Source organism: Phalacrocorax aristotelis, chromosome 9 (genome assembly GCF_949628215.1).
Source record: "Phalacrocorax aristotelis chromosome 9, bGulAri2.1, whole genome shotgun sequence".
Lineage (NCBI taxonomy): Eukaryota > Metazoa > Chordata > Aves > Suliformes > Phalacrocoracidae > Phalacrocorax > Phalacrocorax aristotelis.
The window spans coordinates 1,305,460-1,332,886 of NC_134284.1; the positions used below are offsets into that span (position 1 = coordinate 1,305,460).

A 27,427-nucleotide genomic window follows, 5' to 3' on the forward strand; every position below is an offset into this window, starting at 1 on the left:
CCAGGTATGAAATGGAACATTAAGCTTTCCATAGCCTGTGTTATCTAGCACAGACTGGCATATTCCAAACCATTTTTATAATTTTACACCTGAACACACAAAGTTGATCAACTTGGGGAGAATGACAAGGCTATTGCAGAACGTGGCTGACAGCCCATACTCATGCTTGTGGTACAAAACCCAAGTCGAGCTACAGCAGTTTCATGATAACTGCATATCATGCTTCTCTTACAAAGGAAGTATTTAATCACAGAGATTTGGTGACATTGGTAAAATTCTCTGTGTCAGATCACTTCCCTTCCTAGCTCTCAGAATACTGCCAAGCACAATGCCAAGTCCCACAGAGAAGTGTTCCATGAGAGCGTTTTACCCACTGGTATGGTATAAAGAATACCCATAAAAATAAAATTTTGCTTCTAAACTAACTTTGTGTACCTTGACAGTTTTTTCTAGTCTGTGGGTAGGTAATGCACAAACCAGACTTTTGAAAGTCACTTAAAATGCAAACCTTCTCCAGTAAGTCTACAAACGGCTGTAGACAATTGTGATAATGAAAACTGCTTTTAATTCTGCGGGTGAAATTTTAAACAAGAGTTCAACAACGACCAAAAAAGAAAAGAACAAACCCCAGAGCCCTGCAGTTTAGGCAGTTCACCTAGAAACCACGTGAAACAACACCCAAACAAGAACTCCTCCTCAGAGACGGGACTGCAGCCGAAAGCCCAGCCCCGCAGCGTCTGGCTGCGGGGTTGAAATTTGCCGGGCAGGAGCTGCTCTAGAGGAGAGAAGCCGTAGGCCTGCCGCGCTGCTTGCGTGCCGGGGCTCTGCACCGCCGGGCCTAACACTGCAGAGCAGAGCTGCCGGGATGCGGCAGCGACTGAAAAACAAGGCACGGACCCAGCGAAGCCGCCCGGCGGGGGAGCACCGCCAGGCCCCGCCGCCGCCTCCTCACCGGCCGCGCTGCCCCGCAGCCGCTCGGGGACGCCCTGTAGGTCTCCGTGCAGCCCTCGGAAGATGTCGTGCAGCCGCTCCAGGTGCTCCGAGGACGCAGAGCCACGGCCCGCCATGACGCTCCGCCGCTCCCTCACAGGGCGCTCCCTCACGGGGCGCTCCCGCCGGCCGCCCCGAACGACGCCCGATGGCAAAACCGCTCCGCCCCGGCCCGGCAAGGAGCAGCGTGGGCAGCCGGCCTCGGCCTGCTCCCGGCGAGAGGGGCCACCACACACCAGGCGACAGGGCCGGCAGCGGCGACACGGCGCGTCAGACGGCGGCCGGGGCTGCCGCGAGAGGCCCCCGCGGCGCGCGCTGCCTGCTGGGAGTTGTAGTCCCCGCGGCCTCCGCCGCTGGAGCCGCCCGCCGCCACGCCCCCGTCCGCCGCGGCCCGTGCCGCTAGGCCGCGCTTCAGAGGGTGCGGGCGGAAGGAGGCGATACCGCCCAGTGTACCGGGACCCTCGGGTTTGAAACGCCTGGTGAAGGGGAAGCTAGGGCCGCCGCCGGCGGGTAGGGGCGGGGCCGAGGTGAGTGGGGCGGAGCCGAGGCGAGTGGAGCGGGGCCGCCGCGGTAGGGGCGTGCCCGAGGCGGCTGCTGGACGGCAGTGCTCATGGAGCAGGCGACGGGGATGCTCTCCTGCTGGGGAGTGGCGCTGGGGGCCGCCGTCTCCGTCCCTGTCCTCCTCCTCGTGGCAGCGCCCTACATCAGGTGCGTCTCACCGAGCGGTGCCTGGGCCTTTCGCGCGTGTATGTGCAGCGCGGCGGGCGGAGCTGGCTCGTGCCGCGTCTCGGGGCGGTCAGCTCTTCCCGCTCGGTTGTTTGACGGGAGTATAAGTAAAACGGATTCCGTTCCTCTGGCCCGCGCTGGGATCGGGCGTTATTCGAACTTCCCCGGCTCCGGTGCCTCAGTGACACTGACGCGCTCGCGACAGGGGCTGGGACGCTCGCGGGGCTCGGTTCGGCCATGGCACCGGCAGCGGCGCGTGGCCCCCTGCAGCCCCCGCCCGACCGGGACCTACCATGGGCTCCGTCCGGGCCCCGGAGCCGGCGGGGCTCGGAGGAGGGAGGTGGCCGCCGCGCCGGGCCGCCCGAGGGGCGGGCCCCGCCTTCTCCTCAGGGCGCTGCGGCGGAACCCATTGGCTGAGCCTCTCTGGAGTTGACGGCGGCAGCCAATGGGAGCCGTGGTCCCACTTGACGCAAGGGCGGGACGGGGGCGGGGCTGGGCCCCGGGGGGTGGGGCCTCGCCAGGACGGGCCGGCCCCCGCCGGGTTTTGCAAAGCGCGGGATTTGGAGGGTGGCGGGGGGCGCTGGGGCTTTGGGGGCTCAGGCGTGACCCGAGCTCCCAGGGGAGGGAGGCTGCTCTCGCGCCTCCGCCGTGACCGCTGCCCTCTCTTGCAGGAGGTATGTGGCCGGAGGGGAGTGTAAGTCCCCAGCTAGGCTGGAGGGGAAGGTGGCGATCGTCACGGGAGCCAACACGGGCATCGGGAAGGAGACTGCCAGGGACCTCGCGCGAAGAGGCAAGTCGCCGGCCTTCATCAGCGGCCATCCCCGCGCGGGTGGTGTGTGTGTGCGGTGCACCAATAGTCCCTTTTCTGGATCTAAGGGAGGAGTATTTTATGTTTAAGCGAGTTGGATTCCAAAGTTGTTTCAGGCGAGCCCAAGCGTTGCTTCTCCAGAGCCTGTAACCACCTAGGTGCGAGTCCCCAGTTCCTCAGCTGGTTTCATTGCTTGAACTCCGAAAAACATGCCCTGTGACATGAAAATGCTCAGCACTGCAATTCTTTTGAGAGGACCGGGGAGGTTCCTGGTATCGCTGGGTTCTGCTTGTATGAAGCTGGAAATGCTATAGGCCCGCTGCTGTGTGCTTTAGTTATTCATGTTTCAAGCTAATTTGGTTTAAATGCTTTTTGGGTAACTGGAAAGAATATTAAACAACCTGTTCACAATCCGGTTAGAAATTACTCTGGCTGGAACCCAAGTATCTTCATGAGCTCCTAGCTTCGTGATCCCATTATAGGGGCAGATATAACCCAATCATACCAGTGTTGTGGCACACACTCCTGACCTCGGAGAACCCGGACAGAGGCACTTCAGATGTGCATTTTCCTGGTCTGAAAACAGCTTGGGGCTGGATCGGAGCTAACAACGTGGCAGGAAAGGCTTTGTCCCTCCCAGCTGCTCCCCTGACTGATGCCAATTCCCTAAAGAAACTATACGTTGTTTGTAAGCACTGTGCGTAGTCAGCCTCCTTGTCATGGCCTTGATCATCCAGTGTACTCCGGTGATCTCAGCTTCTGTTCCTGCTTTTTTCCCCTCCCTTGCAGGTGCGAGAGTGATTGTTGCTTGCAGAGACATAGCAAAGGCAGAAGCTGCAGCCAGTGAAATCCGAGCTGATACAGGGAACCAGCAAGTCATCGTGAAAAAACTGGACTTGGCTGATACAAAGTCCATCCGGGAGTTTGCTGAGAAGTTTCTAGCAGGTACCGTCTCTAGATCCTTCCTTTCAGTATTTTACCAGAGACTGCTCTCTGCTCTTCTAGCAAATGCCAAATCCCTGACCTGCATATCTCTGTAATGTGTTGGGTACTGCGGTCCACAGCAGGGGCTTGTCAGAGGCCGTGAGCTAGATTGTGGTAGGAGACTTATCCTTATTTTATTGTGGTGATGTGGCTGCAACTCAGACAGGTATGAGGTTTTTTTTTTGCTGACTTGTGCCACCTTCTCGTCTTTGGTCTCTGTTTCCCTGTTTAAGGATATCTGTTGTTTCTTGCAGAGGAGAAGGAACTCCATATTCTCATTAATAATGCTGGGGTAATGTTATGCCCTTACTCCAAGACTGCTGATGGCTTTGAGATGCACCTGGGAGTCAACCATCTTGGTAAGACCAGTGGAGTCATGTTTGCATTCAATATCTGTGGCAAGATGCCAGAGGAAAATCCTGCTTTCAGATTTTCTCTTCATCGTAATTCCTTCTTGGGAAGGATGGAAGGCCAAAGGTAGAGTTCTGGAGATGCAATGCAATGTATTTGCTTATCATGGGCCCAGTTTAAGTATCTGTACATGTTACCTGGGACATTTGAAATGTATGACAGCTCCAGCTTTTTGAAGCTGAGGACCAGAACATAATGGCCTCAAAAAAGTTTAGCTGTTGAGTCAGGGAGGGGTGGTCTTCTCCCTGGACTTGAAATGAGGGCAGGAGTAAGACATAACATGTAAGCAATGTTGTAAGTACTTTGAAATTCCAGCAGGGGAACACTTCAGGAAAGGATGACATTTCCTCTCACCCCTAGGTCATTTTCTCTTGACCTTCCTATTGCTGGAGCGTCTGAAGCAGTCTGCCCCAGCCCGCATAGTGAACGTGTCCTCACTGGCTCATCATGGAGGCCAAATCCGTTTCCATGATCTCCATGGTGAGAAGAGCTACAATCCTGGCCTCGCCTACTGTCACAGCAAATTGGCTAATGTGCTCTTCACCCGGGAGCTGGCAAGGCGGCTGCAAGGCAAGTGCCAGAGGAGAGCGAGTGTTTTTCCACTTGGCTTTTGAGCACCGTGGATGAGGAGAGTGGATTGAAGAAAGGTCTGGAAGTTGGCTATGCAGAAATGAAATGGTTTGAGGCAAGGTTTACTGACAGCTCTTTGCAGGAAGATCTCTCCTCTCTGTAGAACCAGGAGATGTAAAACACTAATTGCCTTTACAACAACAGGGTAGAGGAGCTTAGTAGCTTGGCACAGGTGAATGCATTTCATTTTTCTTTGGAGTTTGTGAAAAACTAGCTGCATCCACACAGACAATTGTGGTATGTGGGTGGAAGCTGAAAAAAACAGAAGAACTACTACAATTGCAGTCTCCAACAGAAAAGCTAATGCATATTGAGCTGCCTTAAATGTTGATGGCCTGTAGAACAGATGCATAGGACTAGACACTACCTCTTCAGTCACAGCCATGTGACTACACGCTTAAGTAGTATTTATGTTACTAAAACAGAAGCAGTGTCTTGTCTAGGAAATTAGTAAATCAAAAGAAGCTGGTGTTCTCAAAGGCCTGACGGAAGCTGCTGCTGTTTGTGCTAGAGGGCCTGGGTGCTAATTGTTTTGCAGCAGACATGTAGCAACTGCAGTGTTTGGAAGGGAGAAGGGGATGCTCCAGCAAGCAGTAACTACAGAGGCCTTCACTTACTCTTGCTGTATCCATGCCCAGACTTCTTTAAGTTGTAGAATAGCTGCAGGTAGAATTGAGGAGTATATTACCCTTTTTTTTAAAGGCAGTTTGATGTATGCAGATTTGTCCTGGACTACTTTCTTTTGCCATAGGCACTAAAGTCACAGCAAACGCACTCCATCCTGGTTCTGTCCGTTCTGAGCTGGTCCGGCACTCATTTGTAATGTCATGGCTGTGGAAGATATTTTCATTCTTCCTGAAGACACCTTGGGAAGGAGCTCAGACCAGTGTCTACTGTGCAGTAGCAGAAGAGCTAGACTCTGTGACAGGCCAGTATTTCAGGTGGGTGCAAGCTGATGGAGTGCCATACTATGGAAGGCAACCTTGTTGGCTGGGGAAAAGGAACCTTCCTGTCGTTCTTCATTAAGAAGGGACCAGGTAGGAGGCTGGCTGATAAGATTGAGGGTGACAAATACTAGAGCATTACACTGTCCAGGTCTGATACAGTGGATATCATGTTAGACAAAATCCCTGACCTGTGCAACACGTCACACAGTAGCAGGTCCTTCGGTGCTAGGAATATGACTGTACTCGAAGTGCAGGAATGGCTGGCACATGCTCAGAGCGCTAATCCTGATTTTCCCAGCGACTTGGGCAAACCACTTTTCAGTAGAGCTGTTTAGCTAATGAGGTCACTTGAGTCAATCCTGGGAAGGCCATTTTGGTTCTCTTTGTAGTTTTACCCCACTGGAGCAGAAGGGGCCTGTGGTGCCAGGGAGCTTGGGGGGCTAATGGTGCTGCAGAGCCTGGAGGTAAGATTTTTCAGGAGTGGCATGTGACAAAATAACTCCATTCTCCAGTGTGACAGACCCACCAGCTGGGAGGGACGCCTGCTGGGAGATTTATTGCTCTGTCCTGCTGTCTTGTGTAGCTCCCTCTACAAACCCTGTTTTTTCTTGACTACTTTGACTTACTCCAGGACTCTGCACAGTCATGCCTTTTCCCCTCACCAAAACTACAGCCCAGAGCCGTTCCAAGTCATCATCATCCTGGATTTGAAGACTGCCATTTGAACAGATGCATGCAGATGCATCTGTCAGCTTCCCCTGGGTGTAGAGCAGTGTAACAATACCATTTTTGGGAAATGAACGTGAAAATTTGTCATCTCTTTTTTCTTTTTTTTTTTAACACATGGATATTCTTGGAGCCCATGTCTTTGCAGTGCTTTCCTCTTCTGATATGTGACCAGATTAGTCTCTGTAATGACTTTGTCTGCTCTTCACTTGGGAGTTTGTACCATCTTAATCAGACTTGAATATATAAATAGATGTCTTAATCTTGGTTAACAGCTTGGTTAACATTTATAGGCTTAAGCTTGGTTAACATTTATAGCCCTTTTTTACTGGTATTAATGAGAATGTAAACTGAAGAGTATATAGTAGAGCATATATAGGTTTCTTTAAGAGTTGAGACGGTCTCAATTATTTTACATGCTGAAACTATTTACAGTTATATTACACTTAAGAAACCTGTTGTTTCTTCTGAAGTAAACAACTTTTTTAACAACAGAGAGAACTGGACTTGCTTGCCAGTTCTTGGTGGCATTGGGAGAGACTCTTCCCTAGCCAGCTGGAAAGGAAATTTTCTCAAGGTGGCTTAGCATCAACCCTTGCTCATTTGCTGGCTAGCCTCCCAGCTTTTTTCAATTTGTCGTGAAGATCAGGGAATTCTTTCTGTCAGCTTAACACAGACATGTCAGTGTGCTAATGGAGATGGAGATCTTGGACTTAAAAAATGTTCCTCTTGCAGTGATTGCCAGCCAGCATATGTATCTCCACGGGGTCGGGATGATGAGACAGCAAAGAAGCTCTGGAGCGTGAGCTGCGAGCTCCTCAGCATCCAGTGGGACTGAGCAGCGCAGACCTTGTGTGTACCTGGCTAAGCCCGGCAATGCGCTTGTCCTGGGAAGAGCACTGCTGAGAGACCTCATGACTAGAACACCGATGCTTCAGCTGCCCTAATGATGGCTCTATGGACACAATTGAACGTGAAATCCTGCAATATTATACTTAAGGATTGAGATTTGTAAGCAACCAGTCCTACTTCTTAGCTGGAGAATTAGAGCACCTAGGCAGGGTGCAACCTTTGCTTGGTATTTCATCCAAGAGCCTGGTTTTAGAATAGAAATGGAGGTTGCAGTCTTAGGTTTAGATTATGAAGTTAACAAAGAATTACCTTTAAGTAAGTTTTTTTCCTAACAGTAAAAAGGTAGGACTTAACTTATGATCTATGAGGTTATTTTCAGTTCCTACTATCAGACCTGGCAGAGTAAAAGTACTTTAGGATATTGGATTTTCTGGCAATTACATGCAATACAAATGCCCTCAAGCACACAAACATGTGCTAGCCTTTTTGCACCAAGCATTAGCTAAAGTTTTGAAGTGGAATCAATTCTTTAAAAGAATCTGTAAGAAGCTGGACCCTAGCCACTGAAGTATCTTGGCCCCAAATGCCCATTGATTGCAGTAAGTTAACTCGAGGATTGGCGTATCTTTTGAGAACCCAGGTCCCAGTGCTGGTGACTGGGAGGTTAAAAGCTGCAGGAGTGGCACAATTATGCATAGGCAAGTTACTTTAGTAAAAATAACTAATATCTCCTGTGAAGCATGGAGCAAAGATGGTGTAAAAGTTGTCACAATAAAGCCCCAGCTGCACTTTAAATGGCTTTAGAACCTAGAAAAGAGAGCAGAATGAATAAAGAACATCTCAACTATATTAAACATTAAAGAACTTCAGCTGAGACTTTAGCTTTAAATGACAACAAACTACCTGGAGCTAAATAGCTGAAGCAGAGGTTGGGACTATCTTGACATTATGGTCAAGTTAGCTACAGGACAGAAAAATAAGACTTGCACAGAAATCCTTGCATTTGTCTGCCCAGCCGTTACTGGCCTCATCTGGCCAAGGCTGCTAGCCTGACCTTGCAGCACCATACAGCTTGTGGTTCCAAAAGGCAGCTGGGTCAACCCACATAGCAATGGGACTGCTCCCCTGGAACTCTAAGGCCACTTTGGTGCACATTGCTAGAGTGTGACCCACAGAGATTATTTCTGAAAGTTAAGCACTTAGCAAACAAGTGCCACAGCTCATAGGATTATCTTCTGCTTCTGAAAAAATCTGGAATTTTTTGGACTTGCATATGAGCATGCCACTTGTGACCAAGTACCAGTCTGGGGAAACAAATGCTAGTTTTATGATTAATTCTTTCTGCCTGGATGCTATCTATGCAGATCAGTCCTATGTTACCTCTGAGCAATACTAAATAAAGCCATTTTCCTTTTACAACAGGAGACTGCATCTTTGCTCAGAAATACTGAATCAGTTTACTTGGTGTTGCTGTTATTTGCACCTGCCTTGCTGTTATTGGCACCTCCCTTGTTCATGTAGAGAACTCAGTCTGGGTAACCTTTCAAAGTCCTTTTGTGGTTCTTTTGTGGTTCTCCCTGTCACTCTACCTTTTTGCCTCGTTATGCTTCATCTTGAGTATGAAGCTAAATCCACAACCACAATGTAGCAGCAGAACACTACCTAGCATTGCAGGCTTGGCCTGCTTTCTCTGTGTGGGACTCTGATCTTGCGAATCAGCAGCACTAGAAACCATTTTATAAAAAGCAGAAAGTGTCTCTAGGCAGAAATATTTTGCCCTTGCAGGTCAATGCTCTTCTCAAAGAAGTCTGATTGTAGGTTTAACATAAGACATAAAACCACACCTTTCCACAGACACACAACTACTGTTTTTGACCTTGGGCGAGTCATTTATATCTTCTCGGTTGATCTGTACAATCAGAACTAAAGCTCATTTAGCTGTCTCAGAGGGAGCCTTGCAAGGGAGAGTTCGATTAACTTGCAGAGCTCTCTAAAGAGGATTACTGGTTTGTAAGAGTACGTGTATGAGGCTGAGCTAGCTACTGTGAGGACTTCTAAAGAGGTAATATTCCAATTGATCTAAATGCTGAGGACACTGTGTGTAGCAGAGAGATTTTGCATGACAGAACAATTCTCCCCCTTCTAATTACTCCGCTAAGTATAGCCAAAAGCAAAATACAGAGCCAGAAAGAGATCCGCAGCTATGCAGAGATAAAAAGCAAACAGAAGATATGTTAACAGTCATAATACTTTATTCTCTTTTCTCATTGTAAACAAACCTTGGTCATTAATAGAGAATTCTTTTTAACTGGCAGTACACAATCCCTTTTTGATGCTTAAAAATCTAAAGCCCCGTGATAATTGCACTCTTTGTGACACAAGGCAGTTAGTCAGGATCAAAATTCCAGTTCTGCTGGTACGAGAAAGATCCCTATGATTCCAGGTTAGACCATCAAATTACAACAAACACTATATAAAGTGCATCAGGTACAGTGCAAAGAGGTCAGGAAGAAAGGCAGGTACAGAACTGACTGGTGGGTGTGGCAAACTCCGCTCTCTCTCTGCTGTATACAGCTGAAGGAGCTCAAGCAGAAGTAGGTATTACAGCAATGCAGATCTGGGTACCCACAAACAGTAAACCCTCCTCCCCATAACTAGAAACTTGGAAACGATCAAAGATATGGATAGTGTCACATTTTAGCATTAGCCTAACACCTCTAATCTGATAGAAAGCTAGGTCAGGGTGCCCAAGAAAACAAAGCGGCTTTCATTAGTATTGCATTATCTCATTAGTGAGCAGATCTGTGGTCAGGAGACTCTGAAAGCTAAATGTGGTCATTTCTGACCGCTTCGCTTAGACCTTTCTAGCCCTGCTCTAGTAAGCGGAGCACCTCCAAGACAGGTGTTTGTGTCAGTGGGGCACTGCTCGTGAAATACTAAAGGAGGTGGACCAAGTCCTTTCCAATACCATGGAAGTCTGTTCTGTCACTACAGTGAGCTTGGGGATAGTGCAAAACTCTTGACAGTCTCAATTATTTTACGTACTGAAGCTATTTACAGTTATATTACACTTAAGAAACCTGTTGTTTCTTCTGAAGTAAACAACTTTTTGTTAAAAAAGTGAACTAATTTTTTCCTACGTCTTGTGCTGAAATACATGTATACAAGAGTTCGTGTTTGCTGTTGAGTGCCATGTTTTGTTCTGTTTCTTTTTGAAGGTCCTACTACTGTCTACCTCTTCTGCCCATTCCTCATGTCCCTGTCACAGCTGCAGAGAAGCAGCTGCTTTTTTCAGCATCCCTGAACACAGCCATTACACAAAGATTCCTGCTTTTTCATAAAACTGAGTTAATGTAACGCTTCCAGAGCAAAGCCCGTCAGTATAGTCTATACAGTATGCCCAGTTAATAAAAATTTCATCTGGTGTTCTATCATACCTGACAGGGACAGATTATTCTGGTAACAAACAAACAAATCCCTGTGTGACGGATACAGTTTGCCTGTTGAATTTTACCGCACCTTGCTCTATTCATGTTGTCTGCTATAACTGATGAAAAACTCTGGAAGTTTCCTGGCAACTGTTCAGTGATAAAGCTGCATCACAACAATTTATTGGATATTACCAGAGCAAGGAAAGAGGTACATGATTTTTCAACTGTTTTAAAGGATCATTTTTCCTTTGTACTGCCCTTGCAGGATATGCCCTTTGTAACTTCATCCACCTAGCAAGGGCTAAAGTGCCCTGTGTACGGCACACATTAGACAGTGTAACTGTTAAGTAGAAACCTGCCATGAAGAATCAGTCCTACCTTTTCAAATGAACTAAAGAAACTGGGCACATTGTACTACTGGGGTGGGGGGAAGAGTAGCAATGGTTTGCATAGAGGCTTAAAAAAAATCTCTGCGTTTCACTCTTCATAATAGACACTCTCCCCAGTCTTGAAAAAGTTTACAGAAAACCCATAATCACAAAAAGTTTTATACTCTAGGCTACCTGGAGTTGGTATTTTTCTGTCCTCTCTACACAGGTTTTCTAGATTAAAAATAGAAACCCCCATATAATCAAGTTCAGTACCTTTAAAAAAAAAAAAAAACAAACACCCAACCCCCACTCCCAAGCCACCACCCCACCCCACCCCAAACCAGAAACAGATGTGTAAGAGATCATGTCTAAATTCTTGCTTGCTCAGTTTGAAACTGCACCCCTCACCCCACCAAAAAGATAGCCAAAAAACACCCTGAGGTAGTGACCTTTTGTCAAAATACAGGACTGGCACTTGTAATTTAGTTCCCTTCCTTTCACCAGAGGCACATTAGCAGCATCCATTTGCCACCAACATCAGTCAAGAGGCTTCCATTTTACCAAGAATCCATGCCTTTAAGCAGTCTTGCAGCCTTCCCCTTCTGTATGATGGTGAATGTCAATTACTTATTAGTTCCTCGTACCCTGGGGAAGCCGATTTCTCATTTTGGGCTGGTGCACTGAGAGCCACTGGGCACAGATAGACTTCACAACGTCATCACCGCTGTCCTCAGCCAGCTGTCGCACATGCTGGACTAGCTGCACTGCTCTGGTCTTCTCCTGTCTCACCGAGACTAGATAGGCAGAACGCAACTTGTTGCACATCACGTAGGCTTGGATCTGAAGCAGAAGAGGCAGTCAGAACTTGGTTAGAAAGCTGTAGGAAACTAACAGGACAAGCTTAAGCAAGGATTCACTGGAAATACCTAGTTCAGAACCATTTTGTACAAGGTCGTAGCAGCCTATTACGAAGCAGAGCACGGCATAGAGCAGATCCCAATGTAAAAGACGGATAGACAGCTGTAGTTTATTTTGTCTCTTGGGGAAACTTCTTTACTCTATCACCATGAAATTAACATCAGGAATCTTATCTTGTGCATTAATTTACCATATCCTCATAGCAAATAGTCTAAACCAGTCTTTTTCTTCTATTTCTGGTTCTAGAACAGCTCACAGCTTTCAGTGATAGATCTTACATGAAGGCAGAATGGAAAGCCCATTTTTCAATCTACATACAACAGTGAGTTTGTCAGTTGGAGCAGGACAGAGGGCAGTCACAAATCTGAAGATTTTATTCCCAGCTATGCCACTCAGGATCTACAACAATCTGCAAATGCTGAGCCACAGCCTCTTCCTCTATAAATATGTGAACTGTAGATGCATGCTTATCTGTGACTCTCCAGTGGCTTGGCTGGTATGAAAGCTAACAAAGAAACCAAGTAGTTTAGGCCTCACTTCCTCAAAGAAAAAAGTGTATCAGAATTGGAAAAGTTTTATTATTTAACTCTCAATCACAACAAAGATAGTGTAATCCTGAAACAATAAGGTGAACTGGTTGTCTTGGAGGTATGTTGATCCTCATTAGCCATTACTACAAACCTACATGCACCTATGTGAAAAACTGGATAACAAAACCAACAAACCCACCAATGCACCTCTCTGAAATACTTTCACTCCCTCTACCACAAATGCCTAGGCCCTCACTCTGAGGGCTGTCAAGAAACTAATAGGGACAACATCAATCAGTACCTTCATGTCACAGCTCTATGGTTACAAACACCACAGCCTTGAGGAATTCACTGTGATTTCTACAATCTAGGAAGTGGCCTTCAAAACTTTGGCTTGAGCAAGGATGAGAGAGGAGACAGTGAAAGAGAGCTCATAGCCTGCAGACCAAGACTGGGCTGTTTAGCTCTTGCTAAAGGAGTTCCTCTACTGTACTTTTACTTACCTTGTTTTCATCACTGTCCATATCCTGAATCAGATTGTCAAGATCCTGCATCCAAAGAAGATAAAAGGTGTTCACATTCAGAGTGACTACAGTTTGCAAACCTTTAGCCCATCAGGGACCAAACCCCCGCATACAGGAAGGGCTACTGAGATCACAGCTAGATGGTTGCATAGTCCCAACTGCAAGTGCTGCAGGTGTAGAAAACACAAAGTCCATTTCTCCCCTTTATCACAGCTTCTCCCACCTGCCATGTCTGTGGGGTACCCCTAGAGAATGCTATGAGCCTGGGAGTCCCCCACAGACATAGCTGTGTTGCATGAATTTGTAGGTTCTCTGCACCCCAGCAGGAGTCAGCCCCCATGGCCCAACCTGACCCAAGGGGTGGACTGCATCCCCTAGCCTGATTAGTAGACCTTCACAGAGGGCATCTCCTTCCTTCACTGGGATGGAAAAAGGCACTGCGGCAGGCAAAGGGAATCTTAAAATTGTTTCCCACGGAGGCAGGTTTCTGCCTGCACACATACTCTGTGTTAGCCAGGGAAGCCTCACTGAAGGGAACACCACCCACCCCAACCACGAGCATTTCGCAGGATCCTGTGAAGCAAAGGTCCTCTCCCCATCATGGGTACTTATTCGGGCAGGGCAGGGTAGGAGCATGCTATAGCTACTTGTCATTTTCTCTCAGAGTAGCTTGAATAAGGCAAACCACACACTCCTGCCTTTAAACAATGCCTGGAGTACAGAGCCAGATGATGTGAAGGACTCACTATAAGAGCAGCACAGGATGCTTTTCGTTTAGCCTGTATTGTATACACCCATTTTACTTCAAAAGGGACATAATGGAGGCTAGAATTACCTCAGCAGGAATGTTCTTAAACTCATTTAGACAGTTCAGTATAATGTTATCCCCATCATTTTTTGCTGCAACTCCAGACTCACTGACACACTTGAGGAGCTGCCGGATCTCACTGTACTTCTGCTGCTTCACCAGCTGCTTGGCCACTCTGCTGTACACTTCTGTAGCCTCCAGCTGAAAGTCCTAGAGGTAGTTGGAACATCAGAGCAACATGTTAAATGTTCTCCGCAGGTTTTCTCACAGGGAGTCTATACAACTGAGACAATTTCTCCTAAGGACAAAATATTACACCATGCTCCAACAAGTCAAAGGTGTTTTGGGCGTCTCTGATTTTCCAGTCACCACTGCTCAGGGCTGGCTTAAAGGTTTTCTGTGATCAGACTGGTAAAACTCATTTTGGTCAAGAACAAGAGCACTGTTACCACCTCCTTTTCAGGGGTGGCAAAAAAAATCAGTTTTATTTCTTCTGGCAAAAGATCTTTCATAGGTCCCTAGCCACCTCTCCCTCACTTAGCAAGCTCCCACTCTATTCTTCCAGCCACCCCACCAGCAGCCACTCTTTATGTACCCCAAGAAACAGAAAGCAACCAACCATCATACACCTCCCATATGAAGGAAGAGATGATAAAAGCTGTGGGCTGATCCTGCCATGAATAAGGCAAGAAAAGAAAAAAAAAAAAACAGGAGGGAAATGGAAGTGATGCAAGGCAGCTGGACTCACCACTCCATTTTTACTGGGGGGTAGTGACTGCTGTTGCTGCTAAGAAGTGTGATTTTTCTAAGGCTCTCTATCTCACTACAAACAGGTGTTCCACCTGGTACATCCTGACCTGAAAGAAGGAGCAGGGCCTGCCATAACCACAAATACTCTTTCAGCATGGCACCTCTGTCCAGAAGTGGCCCTGCTGTACCCTCTGTCCCAGGCAGGAGGCAACTGTAAACTGCACTGCTTGATGCAGTCTTTTAGCAGCTCCTAATACACAGGTGAGAAACACACAGAAAAGTCTGGAGGCTCATGTGCTATGCTGACTGATAAGCACCTCAACTTCTATCCAGACATGAGGAAGGAGAGGTCCCCAGAGAGAGTTTCCAGTCCATTGGCTTTGCTCTCCCAGCCAGGAGAATAGTACAGAGACAGCCCTGGCCTTATTTGTTCACTGTGTCTTCACATGGCTATCATGAACGGCAGAGAGCTAACAAGTCAGAGCTCTCTACTCACATCTGTGATTGTGGTTTGCCAGAGTTAAGTGACCAAACAAGGTACACAGCAAAGGAAAAGCTGTAGTTAATTCCTTTGTAGGAGCCAATCAGTTTGGAAGTGTCCGCTGAAGCAGCATCTTCATTTCCTTACCAATGTTCCTCCAAATAAACGGACATTTAAGACTTGAACTAGTGATTAGTCTCACAGAGGTTTTCCTTTTGGGGATTAAAACACATTTTGCAAAAAAGTGTTTAGCTTAAACAATTGCTGCTTGCAGGAGTTTCTTTTGCAATAATAGTGCTTGTATCAAATGTTTCCATACCTGAAGGACTCTGAATGCAATCCCAAACCCTTCCTCAATGTTTTTGCCTTCCAACATGACCTGAAAAGAGAGGCATAGACAAGTTTGAGGATGTACATTCCTTTTTCATTACCTACAGTTAAATAACTCCTCGCTTCCAGATTTCGCCCAGAGACCAAAAGACAATGCATTACTTCAACAGATAATGGCACCACCTCAACAAGCAGAGCAAGTATGGAGTCTGTTGTCACACTGTGATTCCCTGTGGGACACTGGGCAAGTTACCAGATGGAGCTGAGCTGAAGTTAAGAAGGGTTAGAACAACAGCAGTATTTGCCTTGCTTCAAAACACAACAGGACATATAGTCAAAAGGCACATTACTATTTGGATTTGGGATCCTCTGCCTCTGAAAGTTTCAATTTTGAGGAGAGGAGCTCTACATTCTCAGGCATTCCCTGACACTTTGAGGAAATAGACGGATTTTTCATACACAGGTTGCATACATGCACATACAACCTGCCCATAAAAAGTACCAGAGACTGCTGCAGTCCCAAGTGTTTCAAACTATATATCAACTGTATTGCCGATAATAAAGAGTGTTTGAAATAGCAATAAGTACCTTGCAAGCAACATCCATTTTCATGTTATTGTTTCCAAAGAGTGTGGGCAAGGAGGAACCTGTCATCTGAGAGGTTCCTGAGCTCTCACATCGATGCAGGAACTTTGTTACTTCCATCTGCAGATCAACTGTATTGATGTGCCTAGATAGGGAAAAAAAAAAAATCTCACTTTATTTTGAAATAAAGAAAGTGTTGATTTTTCTTTGTGTGAACTTACTACTTGAACACATTTCAAAATAAGACATATTTCCAAACAATAATTATTTTAGGTTTTTTACTTTGTCTTTTGTGTAGTCAAGCCTTCAGCAATGAGATACTTTTCAGATCTGTGCACTCAACATACATCACAAGCTGAAGGTGAGCACTTGTTCGCAGTGAGTGAGCACAGTATTTCAAAGTCAGCCAGAGGCTCCGTGTCCCAAATAATTATCTGCTCCCTCTTTTCCACCTCATCACACATTCCCCCCACCCTTTAAGTTAGTCTAGCCTAAAAGAAAAAAGCCCCTAAGAAAACCAAGATTAAAAAGCGCAAGTACAGGAGAGATCTGGCTAAATTTACACTTCAACTTTTGAATAAAGTGACTTAGTTATGTTTGCAGCCTGTAACCTGTACATAGTTAAATGTTGCCAGTTAACCCCGGTAGGTGGCTAAGGACCACAAAGCTGCTTTGTGGAGAGGAAAGAAAGAGTAAAAGCAAGAAGAGTTGTAGAGTTTTGTTTGGTTTGTAAATTGAAGGAAGGTAGACGATACACAGACTGATATTTTTAGTAGAAACAATTGCTCATTTTCCTGGGTTGGGTTGTTGGGGGAAAAGGTAATGAGAATCCTATACTTGCAGCTACATAAGAAGTCAGATTTGGGTCAGGCGCAGCTAGCACATGTTAGCTAAAGTCAACTTAAAACACAGCCACTGGGGGGAAAGCAAAAGCCTGAATTTTCCCTTTCCTGTAACTTAGCTTCTTGTTTACAGATACCTCGACACATCTGTAGAAGACATTTTCTTCCGAAAAGTGAATGCCATTTTTTTCCTTCCTGAACTTCTTGAGACCTCCTGCAGGTAGACTTTGAGATGGTCCTTGATCTTTAGAAGCCACGTCTGTTTGCCTCCCAGTTCAGTGTAAGACTTTGCTCCATAAATGAAAAATCTAATGCAGGTCATGGCAGCACGAACGTGATCCTAGAAGAAATGCACAGAACACTAAGATGAACCAAAGTCTACTACCTTCACTGATCCTTGTCTCCACTAAAGTGCTTATATAAAGCAAACAGTGGCTCCGTTTTCTTTAAAGGAGTAGTTAAGCTTTTGCAATGTGCCAGGTTCATGACAAATGCATAGCAGGTCAGCTTCGCTCAGGCCTTTCTATCTGTTTTTTAGGACTGGAAAGTAGCAAAAATACACTTGTCCATCATGTAGATTTACACCAAAGTAAATAACCAAAAGTCTGACAGTATTCAAGATTTCACTGAAATATACAGCACTGACCCTCATCTTACCTTCATGAACTGTTGCAGCTCGTACAGAATATGGTAGTAGTTCTTCCTCTGCAAGTATTTGCAGGCTGCAATCAAGTAGACCCCCCAGCTCTCCAATCCTGGATCAATGGTTTCCAGCAAGTTTTCCAACATATGTAGCTTTCCACTTTCGTAACTTGGAATGAAGATCCCTTCAATGAACACTTCCGATGGGGATTCCTACACAAACATCAGAAAGGTAGCTTGAAGTAAAGCCAGTGTGGCTTGTTGATTTTCCTTACACAACATAAAGGAGTTTGAAGCCAGAGAGATAAAATTAATAAATAATTTAGGCTAGACAGGATATCTCTGGAGGTCATTTGGTTCAAACCCCCACTCAAAGAATGGCTTCCAAGTTAGGTCACGCTGCTCTGGGCCTGTCCAGTCAAGTTCTGAGCATGACCAAGTAGCGCAATTCAGTAGCCTCTCTGGGCTCCAGATCCCATGTCTAAACATCCTCAATTAGAGAAAAAAAAAAAAAAACTAACAACAAACAACAGACCAAAAAAACCCGAATAAAAAAAACTAACTAAAAAACACCATCCCCCCCCCCCCCCCCCAAATGAACAAAAAAAACTGAACCAAAATAACCCCAAAGAACAAAAAACCCCCCGAAGTGCTTATGTCCAGTTGGAATTTGCAGTTATGCCCAGTTATGTCCAGATGGAATTGGCTCCAAATCACATCCCCTGTCTCTTTCCCTTTCACTGTGCACATATGAGATAAGCCTGGCTCTATCTTCCCTATAATTGCCCACTTGGTAGCTGAAAACAGCGCACAGATCTCCTTTTGCCTTCTCTAAGCTGGAAAAACTTAGCTCTATCACTCCCCTCATGTATCATGTGCTTCAGGCCCCTAATCACTTTTTTGGCCTTCCACTGGACTTGCTCCACGTTGACAATGTCTACCTTGTACTAGGGAACCCAAAACTAGGCTCAGTAGCCTCACAAGTAGTGAGCTGAGGGGGACATTTACTTCCCTTGACCTCCTGACTATGGTCCCAGAAACGCAGCCTCACATATTATGGTACTATGGAAAGAAGCATGTGTGACAGCATGACCTGCATAAATGTTTTAAGACACAATATGGAATTTAAAAAATTCTTTTAAATCTCAGTGTGATACAATTTACAAAACCTGTACACATAAAATGTTTCCAAACAACCAACTGCAAAATGTTTCATTAGAAAACTAGTACCTTACAGCTTTAAGGCAACAAACCTTCTTCTCTAGTTTGAGTGATCACTACCAGTCTCCTTACCCAAATTTCCATATCAAATTGTGTGTCTAGAGCATTTTCAACATCTGCTACTTAAACAGTTTGTTTCACCAACATTGAAAAAATATGCAACTTTGCTTTAAAGGCAAATTTAAACTGGCATAAAGGACACATTTGAAAAGTAAATTTAATATGCAGATGAGTACGTGAGCTTAGAACCGCTATTGATACAGTGAGAAAGCAGAGCTTGTAAGACAACTTAATTTCCTATTAATAAGCTCATAAGCAGACTGAAGATAATGGAATTTGCTGTTTCATACATTCTCAATAAAAATTATTTCAAATAATAATAAACAAAATCAGTAAGTCAAACACAAGCACAGAAACTTAAAGAAAACAAAAAAACCAGCCACACTTAGAGCTTTCAAGCTGGTGAGATATAATGGATTCACATCTCCTCCACACCTCCTAGTAAGCACCCTCCATGAATTAGTGAGAGCCTTGTTGGAATAATTTCTAGGTTTAATTGTAATTTACCACCAGCAGAACTATTTCCCTCAGACATTCTCAAGCCCTCCTATGTTATGCAGTTTTCCTAAGGCAGAACTGGAAACCATTTTTTTGTTTCCCTAGATTTCTGTGATTTGGAACATGATCCTGTATTCCCTTATATTCCTAACAATTACCGAAGTACAAACATGGGTGTCTGATTAAACAAACAATAGACAGATCCACTGTGATACAGAGTAAAGCGCCTACTGTTATCGGCTTGTTGGAATTCAAAATCTTCCTTGTCTCTTCTGAACTGTGTAACCATACTCCCAGATTTTCAGCTTTGTAGGAAAAAAGAAAGCCCAAACTGAAAAGGCAGAGTGCTGTTGATACAGGGGCTCTTAAAAGAAAAAAAAGGCAGCACTTTTCCACTCTCTAGAAGCCACTGTTTCAACACAATGGGAAAGAGAGATTAAACACAAGACGTGAAGATCAATGTATTTTTTTGTCATTGAATTCTTGTCAGTCACTGGATAGTTCATATAACAACATTTAGGACCTCAGAAAACTCCTGTGCAGAAAAACATCCAGAATGCTGCACGATGCTCATTACCATCTTAGACTGGCCTTGAAGTCTTATTAGCTAATTTTCAAATTCCCATTTATGTGATGGCAAATTAGATTACTCACCTTATTTAACAAGTGAAGCAGTGCTTCTCTCATACAGTCATGTCTCATGTAAAAGCTTATTATTGCCAGATTAGTGCCATAACTATGTAAATAGAACAAGCACTCTTGATAGTAGCTGTTGTGTTGAATCTTCCCCTCACAGATCATCTCCAGAGACAGACTTCTTGTTCTCAGAGTTGCTTCAAGTTCCCTCAATGTGGCAAAGTAATCATCATCCTGCCGTTAAAACAGAGAATCAACGATAGTTAGTGACTAAGAGGAAAACTTTCTTTTCAATTAGATCTTGTGATCCAGCCCTGAAGTTTTTCTGTTGTTGTCTTTAAAATAGATATTGCTTTAGAGTGGTAAGACTCCAGTAATGCTTTTCATAAACACTAGATTGGAACCCTCCTATCAACAGAGGTGCTGAATGTTGCTGTAGCTAGCACAGCTTTTTCCAGGGACGGACAGGAGGTTTGTTTATTTAAACAACATTCTACTGTCAACAGTTACTCCAATAACCTAGTTCAAACAGGCTTTATTCTCCTAAAATTTGTACTACTAAGAGGTCTTTCATCACTATCATTCTGCAGTTACTTAGTACTAAAAGTAACTTTTCTTGGTATCTTATCAGACTTCCAGAGCTAATGCCAAACCGTGTAACAGTGTTATTTGACAACGAAAGAAGAGTGGGACAGCATTTGTAAATTCTCCCTTGAGTTCCTGCAAAGTTATCCGGGTTTCAGTAGAAAAAGGGTATTACCGCAACATCACAACATCACTGGGATTGAGTTTAGTTTCCTCAGACTGTAGTAGTAACATGTTAACCAGTACAGCTTCTTTCCCCTCCACTGAGTATATCCCAAATTACTGTAAAATCCTATGACCTGGCTTCAGCCACCAATTCACTGTGTGGAATCAACTAACAATGTCTCAACAATATCGAGTCTGGAATATGCAATTATGACGAAAGAAAGAAACCTAACACCTGATATTGTAACATGCGTTGGCGTATGGTGTGTATTAAAACATCAATACTCGGCTCTGTATAGCCCTGCAGAGCAGACAGAACAGAACACTTACCGCAATGAATATGGGCTTCACTGTGGACTCCAGGTACTGTATCACATCCTGGACTAGCCTTGACCCATGGTTCAGCTGGTTTAGATCCACAGGTGGCTTTAAGCATCGGTTAAACTTCTCTCTCGCTGAACTTAGATTTCCAGCTTTAAGACAAGCCATGCCCCAAGCATGCCATGCTCCACCTGGATCCAGTCCAGATTTTGTAGAAACCTAAATTAAAAACTGTTTGTTAATATTACAACACAGTCCCAGTACAGAAAACAGGAAAACTGGCTTATCACACAGTCTATGATTGTGACCTTTCACTTCCTAAAGCACGTTTCCCATTGAAACAAACAAACAAAAAAACACCAAACAAACGAAAAAGACATGCTGATTATTTCCAGATTACTGGCGCAAAATGCCAACCGCTGAAACGCTCATGATCTCCCAATGCAGAAGAATTGTTTATTGTCCAAGTTTAAGCAACTGGAAAGTTTCAGTTCAGCAGTTTTACAACTCATGCCATTTTCACACCCGCTTTTCTTATTCATCAGGTTTGTGGTTAAAAAAAAAAAACAAAACACACAAAAGAGAATATGCCTCGTGAACTGCCAGGTAATTTTTTTACTTCTCAGAACTTTGCTGATCAAATTTCTCTCTGGTTTGCTTTAGTAGACCACCTGCCTTTAAACATGAACCATTTTTAGTCAAATAGGTCATCTATTCCTGCTGTTTATTACCCCTTAAAACTCCAGATCCTGTTTGTAGTATCATAGTCCCTTTTGTAACAAACTGCAATGCCATAAACAGAGGCTTAGAAAATCCTGGGAGCAGGAGGAGGACAGAAGATTATAAACCACACCAGATGAGCTCTGCTACATAGATTTGCCACCATTGCTGATTCCAGGCAAGCACTTGGAAAAGGTGCCTTACTAATATCTGCTGTGGCATTACAGACAAATGAAATCAAACATACAACTTCAGATAAAGTCCTGCCACAAAGGATGTCTCAGCCCTTCTACTGGATGCAAGATTCCTCCATTTAATGACTTTCCTCTAGTTAGCCCATTCGAATTTTAATTGTACTGGGAAACAAGGCTCCTACCCTTCCCTTCCGCAGCCTGCTCCACAGCAAGAGTCTTCCTTCTCAGAATTTTTTTTCCAGTGTTCAGAACATAATTTCTTCCTTATTTAAAAACTTAATCCCAGTCTGTAACTGTTTAAATATTGTCCATTTCACACACCACATCCATCTGACCTCAGGAGGGAGAAAAACAAAAGCTACTACTGAAGGATTGTTAGCACTGACATCCCTCCATTGCCATTACCTCTATAGCTAGTTGGTAGTACTCTGCTTCCAGAAGCCTATTTCTTAATCTTGTTACTGCTGCAGGGAGAAGAATCTGATCCAAAGATGGTATTGGACGGTAAGCAGCAGCAACCAAAATATTCAACACATCCACTTTGCTGATGTAGCTAGGAGAAAACAGAGAGGTTAAACAAATACATATACTTTCATTATTATCATACATTTAAAGAACTTTATGTCAAAGACAACTCTTAGAACAGTGGTTCCTGATCACCAGTATATCAGGTGTCTCTATCCATCATACTACCCTACTCAGACTATTTTTATTGGCGTTTTTGCCACATTCAGCGGAACACTGGCAGACACCGATCACAGACGCCAGCTATATGTTACCAAATCAAAATAGTACATGTAAAATTTATATATTACACCTGCCACCTCAAGCTCTGTAGGACAAAACTTGAGTAAAGGTTTTTTTGAGTAAACTTGAGTAAAGTAAAATGTTCATTCTCAGGAAGTGCAGGTTTAAAATCCTATATTGAAATATAGATTGAAAGCAGATACACTATCAGAAGTAGAATATTTACCCCATTCTTTGTGAATTACTTCTCCCTACTCTGAGAATTTTCTCAGTAATTATGTAGCCACATTACTTGAACTTCTACCATTTGAACATTTACATTATTCTTACATTACGAATTTCTCTTGTTTAAAATGCCCACAGTACAATCACAAAACAACCCTCACACCCTACATTCCCATATAAAAAAGGATAACCGTCTTGACAATACCTCCATACATCCTAGTGAACATCTGATAAATCACCTGTCACAGAGAGCTAGATCCTGGCTCCTTCCAGCTTTTACAAACATCATTTTGGCACTGAAGAGCAATTGTTTCATGATGTCCATAAGGAGAACAGCATCCACCTCAGGATTAGTGAGCCCTTGGGACAATTTGCAGCAGTGCTCTATTAGTTGTTGGCCACACACTATGCTGTCACTGTGCAGGCTAAGGATGGCAATACATAAGGAAGAGCTGGGAGCCTGACAATTCAAGGAAAGACAGACAAACATGGGTATTGAAGTAGTTCTCCCGGGAACTGCTTATATTGGACTCTTTCTCCAGACCTCACCTGTTCATAATAAAATTCACTGCGCACTATTTCATTCTCCTCTTCATTCAGGGAAAAAATCCATTCAAGCTCAGTTCCCTTGGGTATTCGCACCACTGTGGAATATTCACTATTAGAAGTTTCTGCAGCCAAAAAGAAAATGCCAGGGAGAATCACTGTACAAGAAACAGCAAACCTGGCCAAGGACACATCACGCAGAATATCCCTATGCTTTCGTAAAAGTAATCTGTAATCCTCTCTTTGTGCTACTTCCTGCCAGCACCACATGTCCAGCACACAGATTACATAAACATTTCCGTCTCTCAGCAGGCTGCCAAATGTACCTAAACTTACTCCCACCTTTACCAACACCCTGTCACCAAAAACTGGCTCCAGTAACACATCTTCAAATAATTATCCAACTCTTATCCTACTGGACATCAAACACAGCAACCTCCCGTCTTTAGCCTTCCCTCAGACAAGTTATTAAATATTTCTGACCAGGAGGGAAGTGGAAATTTGAGAGCTGTGGCTTACAACTAAAAAGGGAAACTGAAAAACCCATTGTAAAAGAAAGAGTAAATTGACTTAACTACCTGTAACTTCTTTTTAGAATTCAGGTTATTTGAACATATAGTCCAGCAGCTTTAAGACAAAAGATTGTGAGAAGATGACCTAACCCCTTATATTGAGTTTTCACATAAAATAGTACTGTAGAAAATTGGAGTTTTGATCAAATTATTCAAGAAATGTAATTTCTGTGAAAAGTCTTTTTCTTTCCTCCAGATTAAGAAAGTTTGTTTTGAAATTAGTAACCCAGAATAGCTACAAATTAAATGTTGTCTGCCATCTGTGTGCAGCTGAGAATGCACAAGCCCTCTGATGTTCAAGCTTATGATTGTGGTTCCTGGCAGAAAAACAATGGCCAATCCCGCAGTGCTAAGAAACTAAGAATAATGCTGATTTGTTACTCCTTCCCCTGATCAACTTCCTCTTATCCCTGGAAAAACTTTTTTAAAAAGTCGAAAAATTCACAGAAGGACTGTTAGAGTGTTGAGTAACTCTAAAACTGAAGAGTGAATAAAAAAAAGAAAAATGGTATTTCTGAACTGGAAACTGAAATAATTACAATAACCAGGCTAGAAAACATTTGCTAAACCTTCATCACAGCCTCAGGTAAGTTAGAAAAGCAGAATAAAAGATTCTCCCTCTTAAATCTGAGGATTTCCGTACTGTCCTTATTCACTCCTACTGAATGAATCATATGGGCCCAGTGATGTGTAGCAATGCTACAGGCAAAGAGAAAGATCTAACCAGAAGCAGCAGCTCGGAAACTGCATTTCAGCTATTTGTCTTGTTACAAAATCCTGTCAACAGGTACTGAGTGGTACTATCGTAGGTTGCAAAAAGAGGATCACTCAGCAAAGCTTGGTAGTGGGCAAATTAATTCCTGCTCATACCACAGCCTCTCACTAACTGTTTTAGTATGCAAAGTGCATTCTCCAACTGTTGTTTTTCAGTTCCTTCCGTTAGTCCCCATCCAGCACATTCAATATTGACTCAGACATCTCTCCTAAATCTCAATTCCCAAAGTTTGGAATGCTCAATTTCAGCCTGCAGATGCAAAAAACCCATCAGTGATATTCTGTAACTGACATTTTGATCATCCTTCAGCTGCAACTAGATGTATCAGCTTCCTATCTCTAACTCTGCTGCTAATCAGGCACTTAAAGAAAACTGAAGTTTAACATTACTCCATTCCTTACCTTCCACTTGGTCCTGATCTTTTCTGCTGAAATAAAATGACAGAAAGAAACATCATGCCTACTCCAGCACAGTGAGGAAAACATAGTTTTAAGATAGAGATCAATATGGCTAGCCCTTTCAGAACAGTGTCTTGTAACAATCTAACATCTCTACCTCCCTCCCTCTCTGACCCATTGCCCTGCCCATACCCACTACTGTCTGGAAATCTAAGATCCTGTCCCTGCATTGCTGTATTTCAACTACACTAAGTAATTAGTTCTTATAACCTTCTGTAGAAGTAGTAGTGGTACACACTTAATAAACACACATGGAGAACAAGAACTGCCTAGTATCACAATACGTCAGAGCTAAAATGAAGGTTTTGGCATCCAGGTCTCACTCCTTAAGATTTAGTTGGTTTTGATACATAAATAGGGCAAGTATAAAAATACCCCAGCCATTTAAGCATTTAAAACATGACAGGTGGCATTCAAGCTCACTGCTAGGCTCTGCTGACCTAATCTAGCCGTGTAAACCACCATTCTGTTGCAAACTGATTTATAGCTAGAGATGACTGCTTTTTTTTTTTTCAGAGGCTCCTTTTCAGATCTGCACAGTATTCCTTTTTTCCTAGCAAGCCTGCTGATACTGCCACAGTAGATACTGCTATCTGCAAGCTTGCTAGGAAAAGAGGAAATGCAGCTGAAAGTGCAGCTGAAAAGAGTGAGTTTTACTCTCTGTGACCCTGTCGAGCCTGCTGATAGCAGTATCAGCTATGGCACTATCAGTAGGCTCGAAAGGGTCACAGAGAGTAAAATTCACTCTTTTCAGCTGCACTTTTCACCAGCTGGCCTAACATACACACAACAGATTGCAGTGCAATCCTAAGCTTAAAGCAACCACATCATAAAAATCTGTCATCACAGCTGTCCTTTTTATTAAGGGCAGTTTCAAAGCCTATCGAATCATGAACTTGCTTTTGAATCCCCAGGGGTTCAAGGAGTCATAGTCAAGGGATTACAGAGTAACATTAAAACACTGATATGTTCAGCAGAGCTAGTCAAAATGTGATGTTAATCCAGGAGCTGAGTAAACTGTAAGAAACGTTGTCACACTGTAGTGGTTTGTGCTGAATAGGTTTTCATCAAAGCATTCAATTCTTTGGTTTAGTGATCAATTGATGCCTAAAGAATTAAAGACTCTGTTGCTTGGCTCTCCAGTGTCCTTTCTAATACAGAAAGTATTAGAACATATTAGTACAAATGAGGCATAAGGAACAACCCCACACCCACACCTGAAAATGCCGACAACTGGAGGCCAAAAAGCTGGTGTCATTGCATTATCCAGATAAACCCAAATGCTTATTTCTCTCTCATTCCACTCATGTACTCTGCTGTATACATGAAATTGAAGAGAACTAGAATGGATGGACTTACATGCTTGTGTCCTGTACCGAACCAGGCAAATGTTCTCTGTTGTAGTAGCTATAGCATTGATCACATACACGAGACAGATTTTCTCTGCAAGCTTCTACTGACATTTTCTTGGTGGAACAAGAACTGCACACCAGCCTGCCACAGCGCCTGCAGTGATGGCGCCTGTTAAACTACACAAAAGAGGTCATGGATGAGCGACGGAAAGAATTTACTGATGTCCCCTCCTATATCTTCCTTCACCCATGTGTAAACTTAATCCATTTGAAGAGAGAAAACACCGTGCATGATAAGGCTTTTCAGAACTATACAATGATTGCTTCTCACTGTTACAATTTCTTTCTGGAGAGGGCATGGCAAACAAAACCAAAACCAAACCCAGAGGCAGGTATTTAAAACAAGTTTGCTGCAGTCTTGGGCTTTCCACTATTTAAATTGTCCCAATTTTGATCACAGCACTAATTAGATCATCTCTTGGAAAAGTCAGAAGCTGTGGACTGTCTTTCTGACACCATCTTAGTAATTTCCAAATTTAAAAGCAACAGATACTTTGAGAAAACAGTACTATTTCTAAGCAATAAAGGATAACACACTGCCAGGATAGTTGCAAAACTCAAAATTAATCTTCTCTCAGAGCACCGTACAGTTGCTCAAGTACTCTATGAAACAACGTATTTTAGAGAAGTGTAACCAACAGCAAAGATCATGTTTTCTGTCTCGGTAATCTAAATTATATGATGTTCATGTTACTTCTTGCCAGCACAGTCAACTAGACAGCCTTTGGAAATATTAATACTGCTATTATTACACATTTTTGAGATCTCATAGTTGTGTCCCCTCTGATGATCAGATTTCCTCTTTAGGCTTTATCACTTCACAAGACTCTGCAAGAAGCCAACTGTTGCCAGTCTCAACTACACTAAATAGAAACTATATAGAATCATTAGAATCATTAAGGTTGGAAAAGACCTCTAGGATCATCAAGTCCAACCATCAACCCAACACCACCATGCTTCCTAAACCATGCCCTGAAGTGCCACATCTACCTGTCTTTTAAATACC

General features: G+C 43.9%; 3 protein-coding genes across 13 annotated transcripts in view; 1 reads left to right on the forward strand and 2 right to left on the reverse strand.

The window, feature by feature from the left end:
- Window positions 1-1,455, reverse strand: part of VTI1B (vesicle transport through interaction with t-SNAREs 1B) — a 35,509-nt gene extending 34,054 nt beyond the window's left edge. For 2 of the 3 annotated variants that reach the window (XM_075103159.1, XM_075103160.1), the window contains exon 1: window positions 953-1,289. In XM_075103159.1, the coding sequence (XP_074959260.1) occupies window positions 953-1,067 (115 nt within the window). In that variant the 5' untranslated portion in view covers window positions 1,068-1,289. Of the gene's footprint in view, window positions 1-952 lie in introns of all 3 variants that reach the window. The other variant, XM_075103161.1, reaches the window with a different exon arrangement.
- Window positions 1,411-10,247, forward strand: LOC142061753 (retinol dehydrogenase 12-like). Of its 4 annotated transcripts, XM_075103153.1 has the most exons (8): window positions 1,495-1,698; window positions 2,388-2,506; window positions 3,314-3,469; window positions 3,763-3,867; window positions 4,280-4,489; window positions 5,301-5,490; window positions 5,886-5,960; window positions 6,958-7,034. In XM_075103153.1, the coding sequence occupies exons 1-7, from the start codon at window positions 1,601-1,603 to the stop codon at window positions 5,938-5,940; spliced, it is 933 nt and encodes a 310-aa protein (XP_074959254.1). In that variant the 5' UTR covers window positions 1,495-1,600; the 3' UTR covers window positions 5,941-5,960; window positions 6,958-7,034. The 4 variants fall into 4 exon arrangements, with proteins under 4 accessions (XP_074959253.1, XP_074959256.1, XP_074959254.1 ...); XM_075103152.1 differs by lacking the exon at window positions 5,886-5,960 and having other exon boundaries at window positions 1,411-1,698; window positions 6,958-10,247; XM_075103155.1 differs by lacking the exon at window positions 6,958-7,034 and having other exon boundaries at window positions 1,494-1,698.
- Window positions 9,305-27,427, reverse strand: part of ZFYVE26 (zinc finger FYVE-type containing 26) — a 52,183-nt gene continuing 34,060 nt past the window's right edge. For 5 of the 6 annotated variants that reach the window (XM_075103142.1, XM_075103140.1, XM_075103141.1 and 2 more), the window contains 14 exons: window positions 26,369-26,538; window positions 24,953-24,978; window positions 23,208-23,329; window positions 22,898-23,118; window positions 22,092-22,239; window positions 20,782-20,991; window positions 19,720-19,935; window positions 17,302-17,499; window positions 16,782-16,984; window positions 15,806-15,947; window positions 15,207-15,266; window positions 13,684-13,866; window positions 12,828-12,872; window positions 9,305-11,716 (listed from right to left, as the gene is read on the reverse strand). In XM_075103142.1, the coding sequence (XP_074959243.1) occupies window positions 11,507-11,716; window positions 12,828-12,872; window positions 13,684-13,866; window positions 15,207-15,266; window positions 15,806-15,947; window positions 16,782-16,984; window positions 17,302-17,499; window positions 19,720-19,935; window positions 20,782-20,991; window positions 22,092-22,239; window positions 22,898-23,118; window positions 23,208-23,329; window positions 24,953-24,978; window positions 26,369-26,538 (2,154 nt within the window). In that variant the 3' untranslated portion in view covers window positions 9,305-11,506. The remainder of the gene's footprint in view (window positions 11,717-12,827; window positions 12,873-13,683; window positions 13,867-15,206; window positions 15,267-15,805; window positions 15,948-16,781; window positions 16,985-17,301; window positions 17,500-19,719; window positions 19,936-20,781; window positions 20,992-22,091; window positions 22,240-22,897; window positions 23,119-23,207; window positions 23,330-24,952; window positions 24,979-26,368; window positions 26,539-27,427) is intronic. The other variant, XM_075103139.1, reaches the window with a different exon arrangement.

Excerpts from the sequence above, each read along its gene's own strand:
- LOC142061753 (XM_075103152.1), top strand. The coding sequence starts at position 1,601 with ATGGAGCAGGCGACGGGGATGCTCTCCTGCTGGGGAGTGGCGCTGGGG. Across the intron at positions 1,699-2,387 it reads GTGGCAGCGCCCTACATCAG|GAGGTATGTGGCCGGAGGGG; the intron begins GTGCGTCTCACC and ends CCTCTCTTGCAG. Across the intron at positions 4,490-5,300 it reads GCTGGCAAGGCGGCTGCAAG|GCACTAAAGTCACAGCAAAC; the intron begins GCAAGTGCCAGA and ends CTTTTGCCATAG.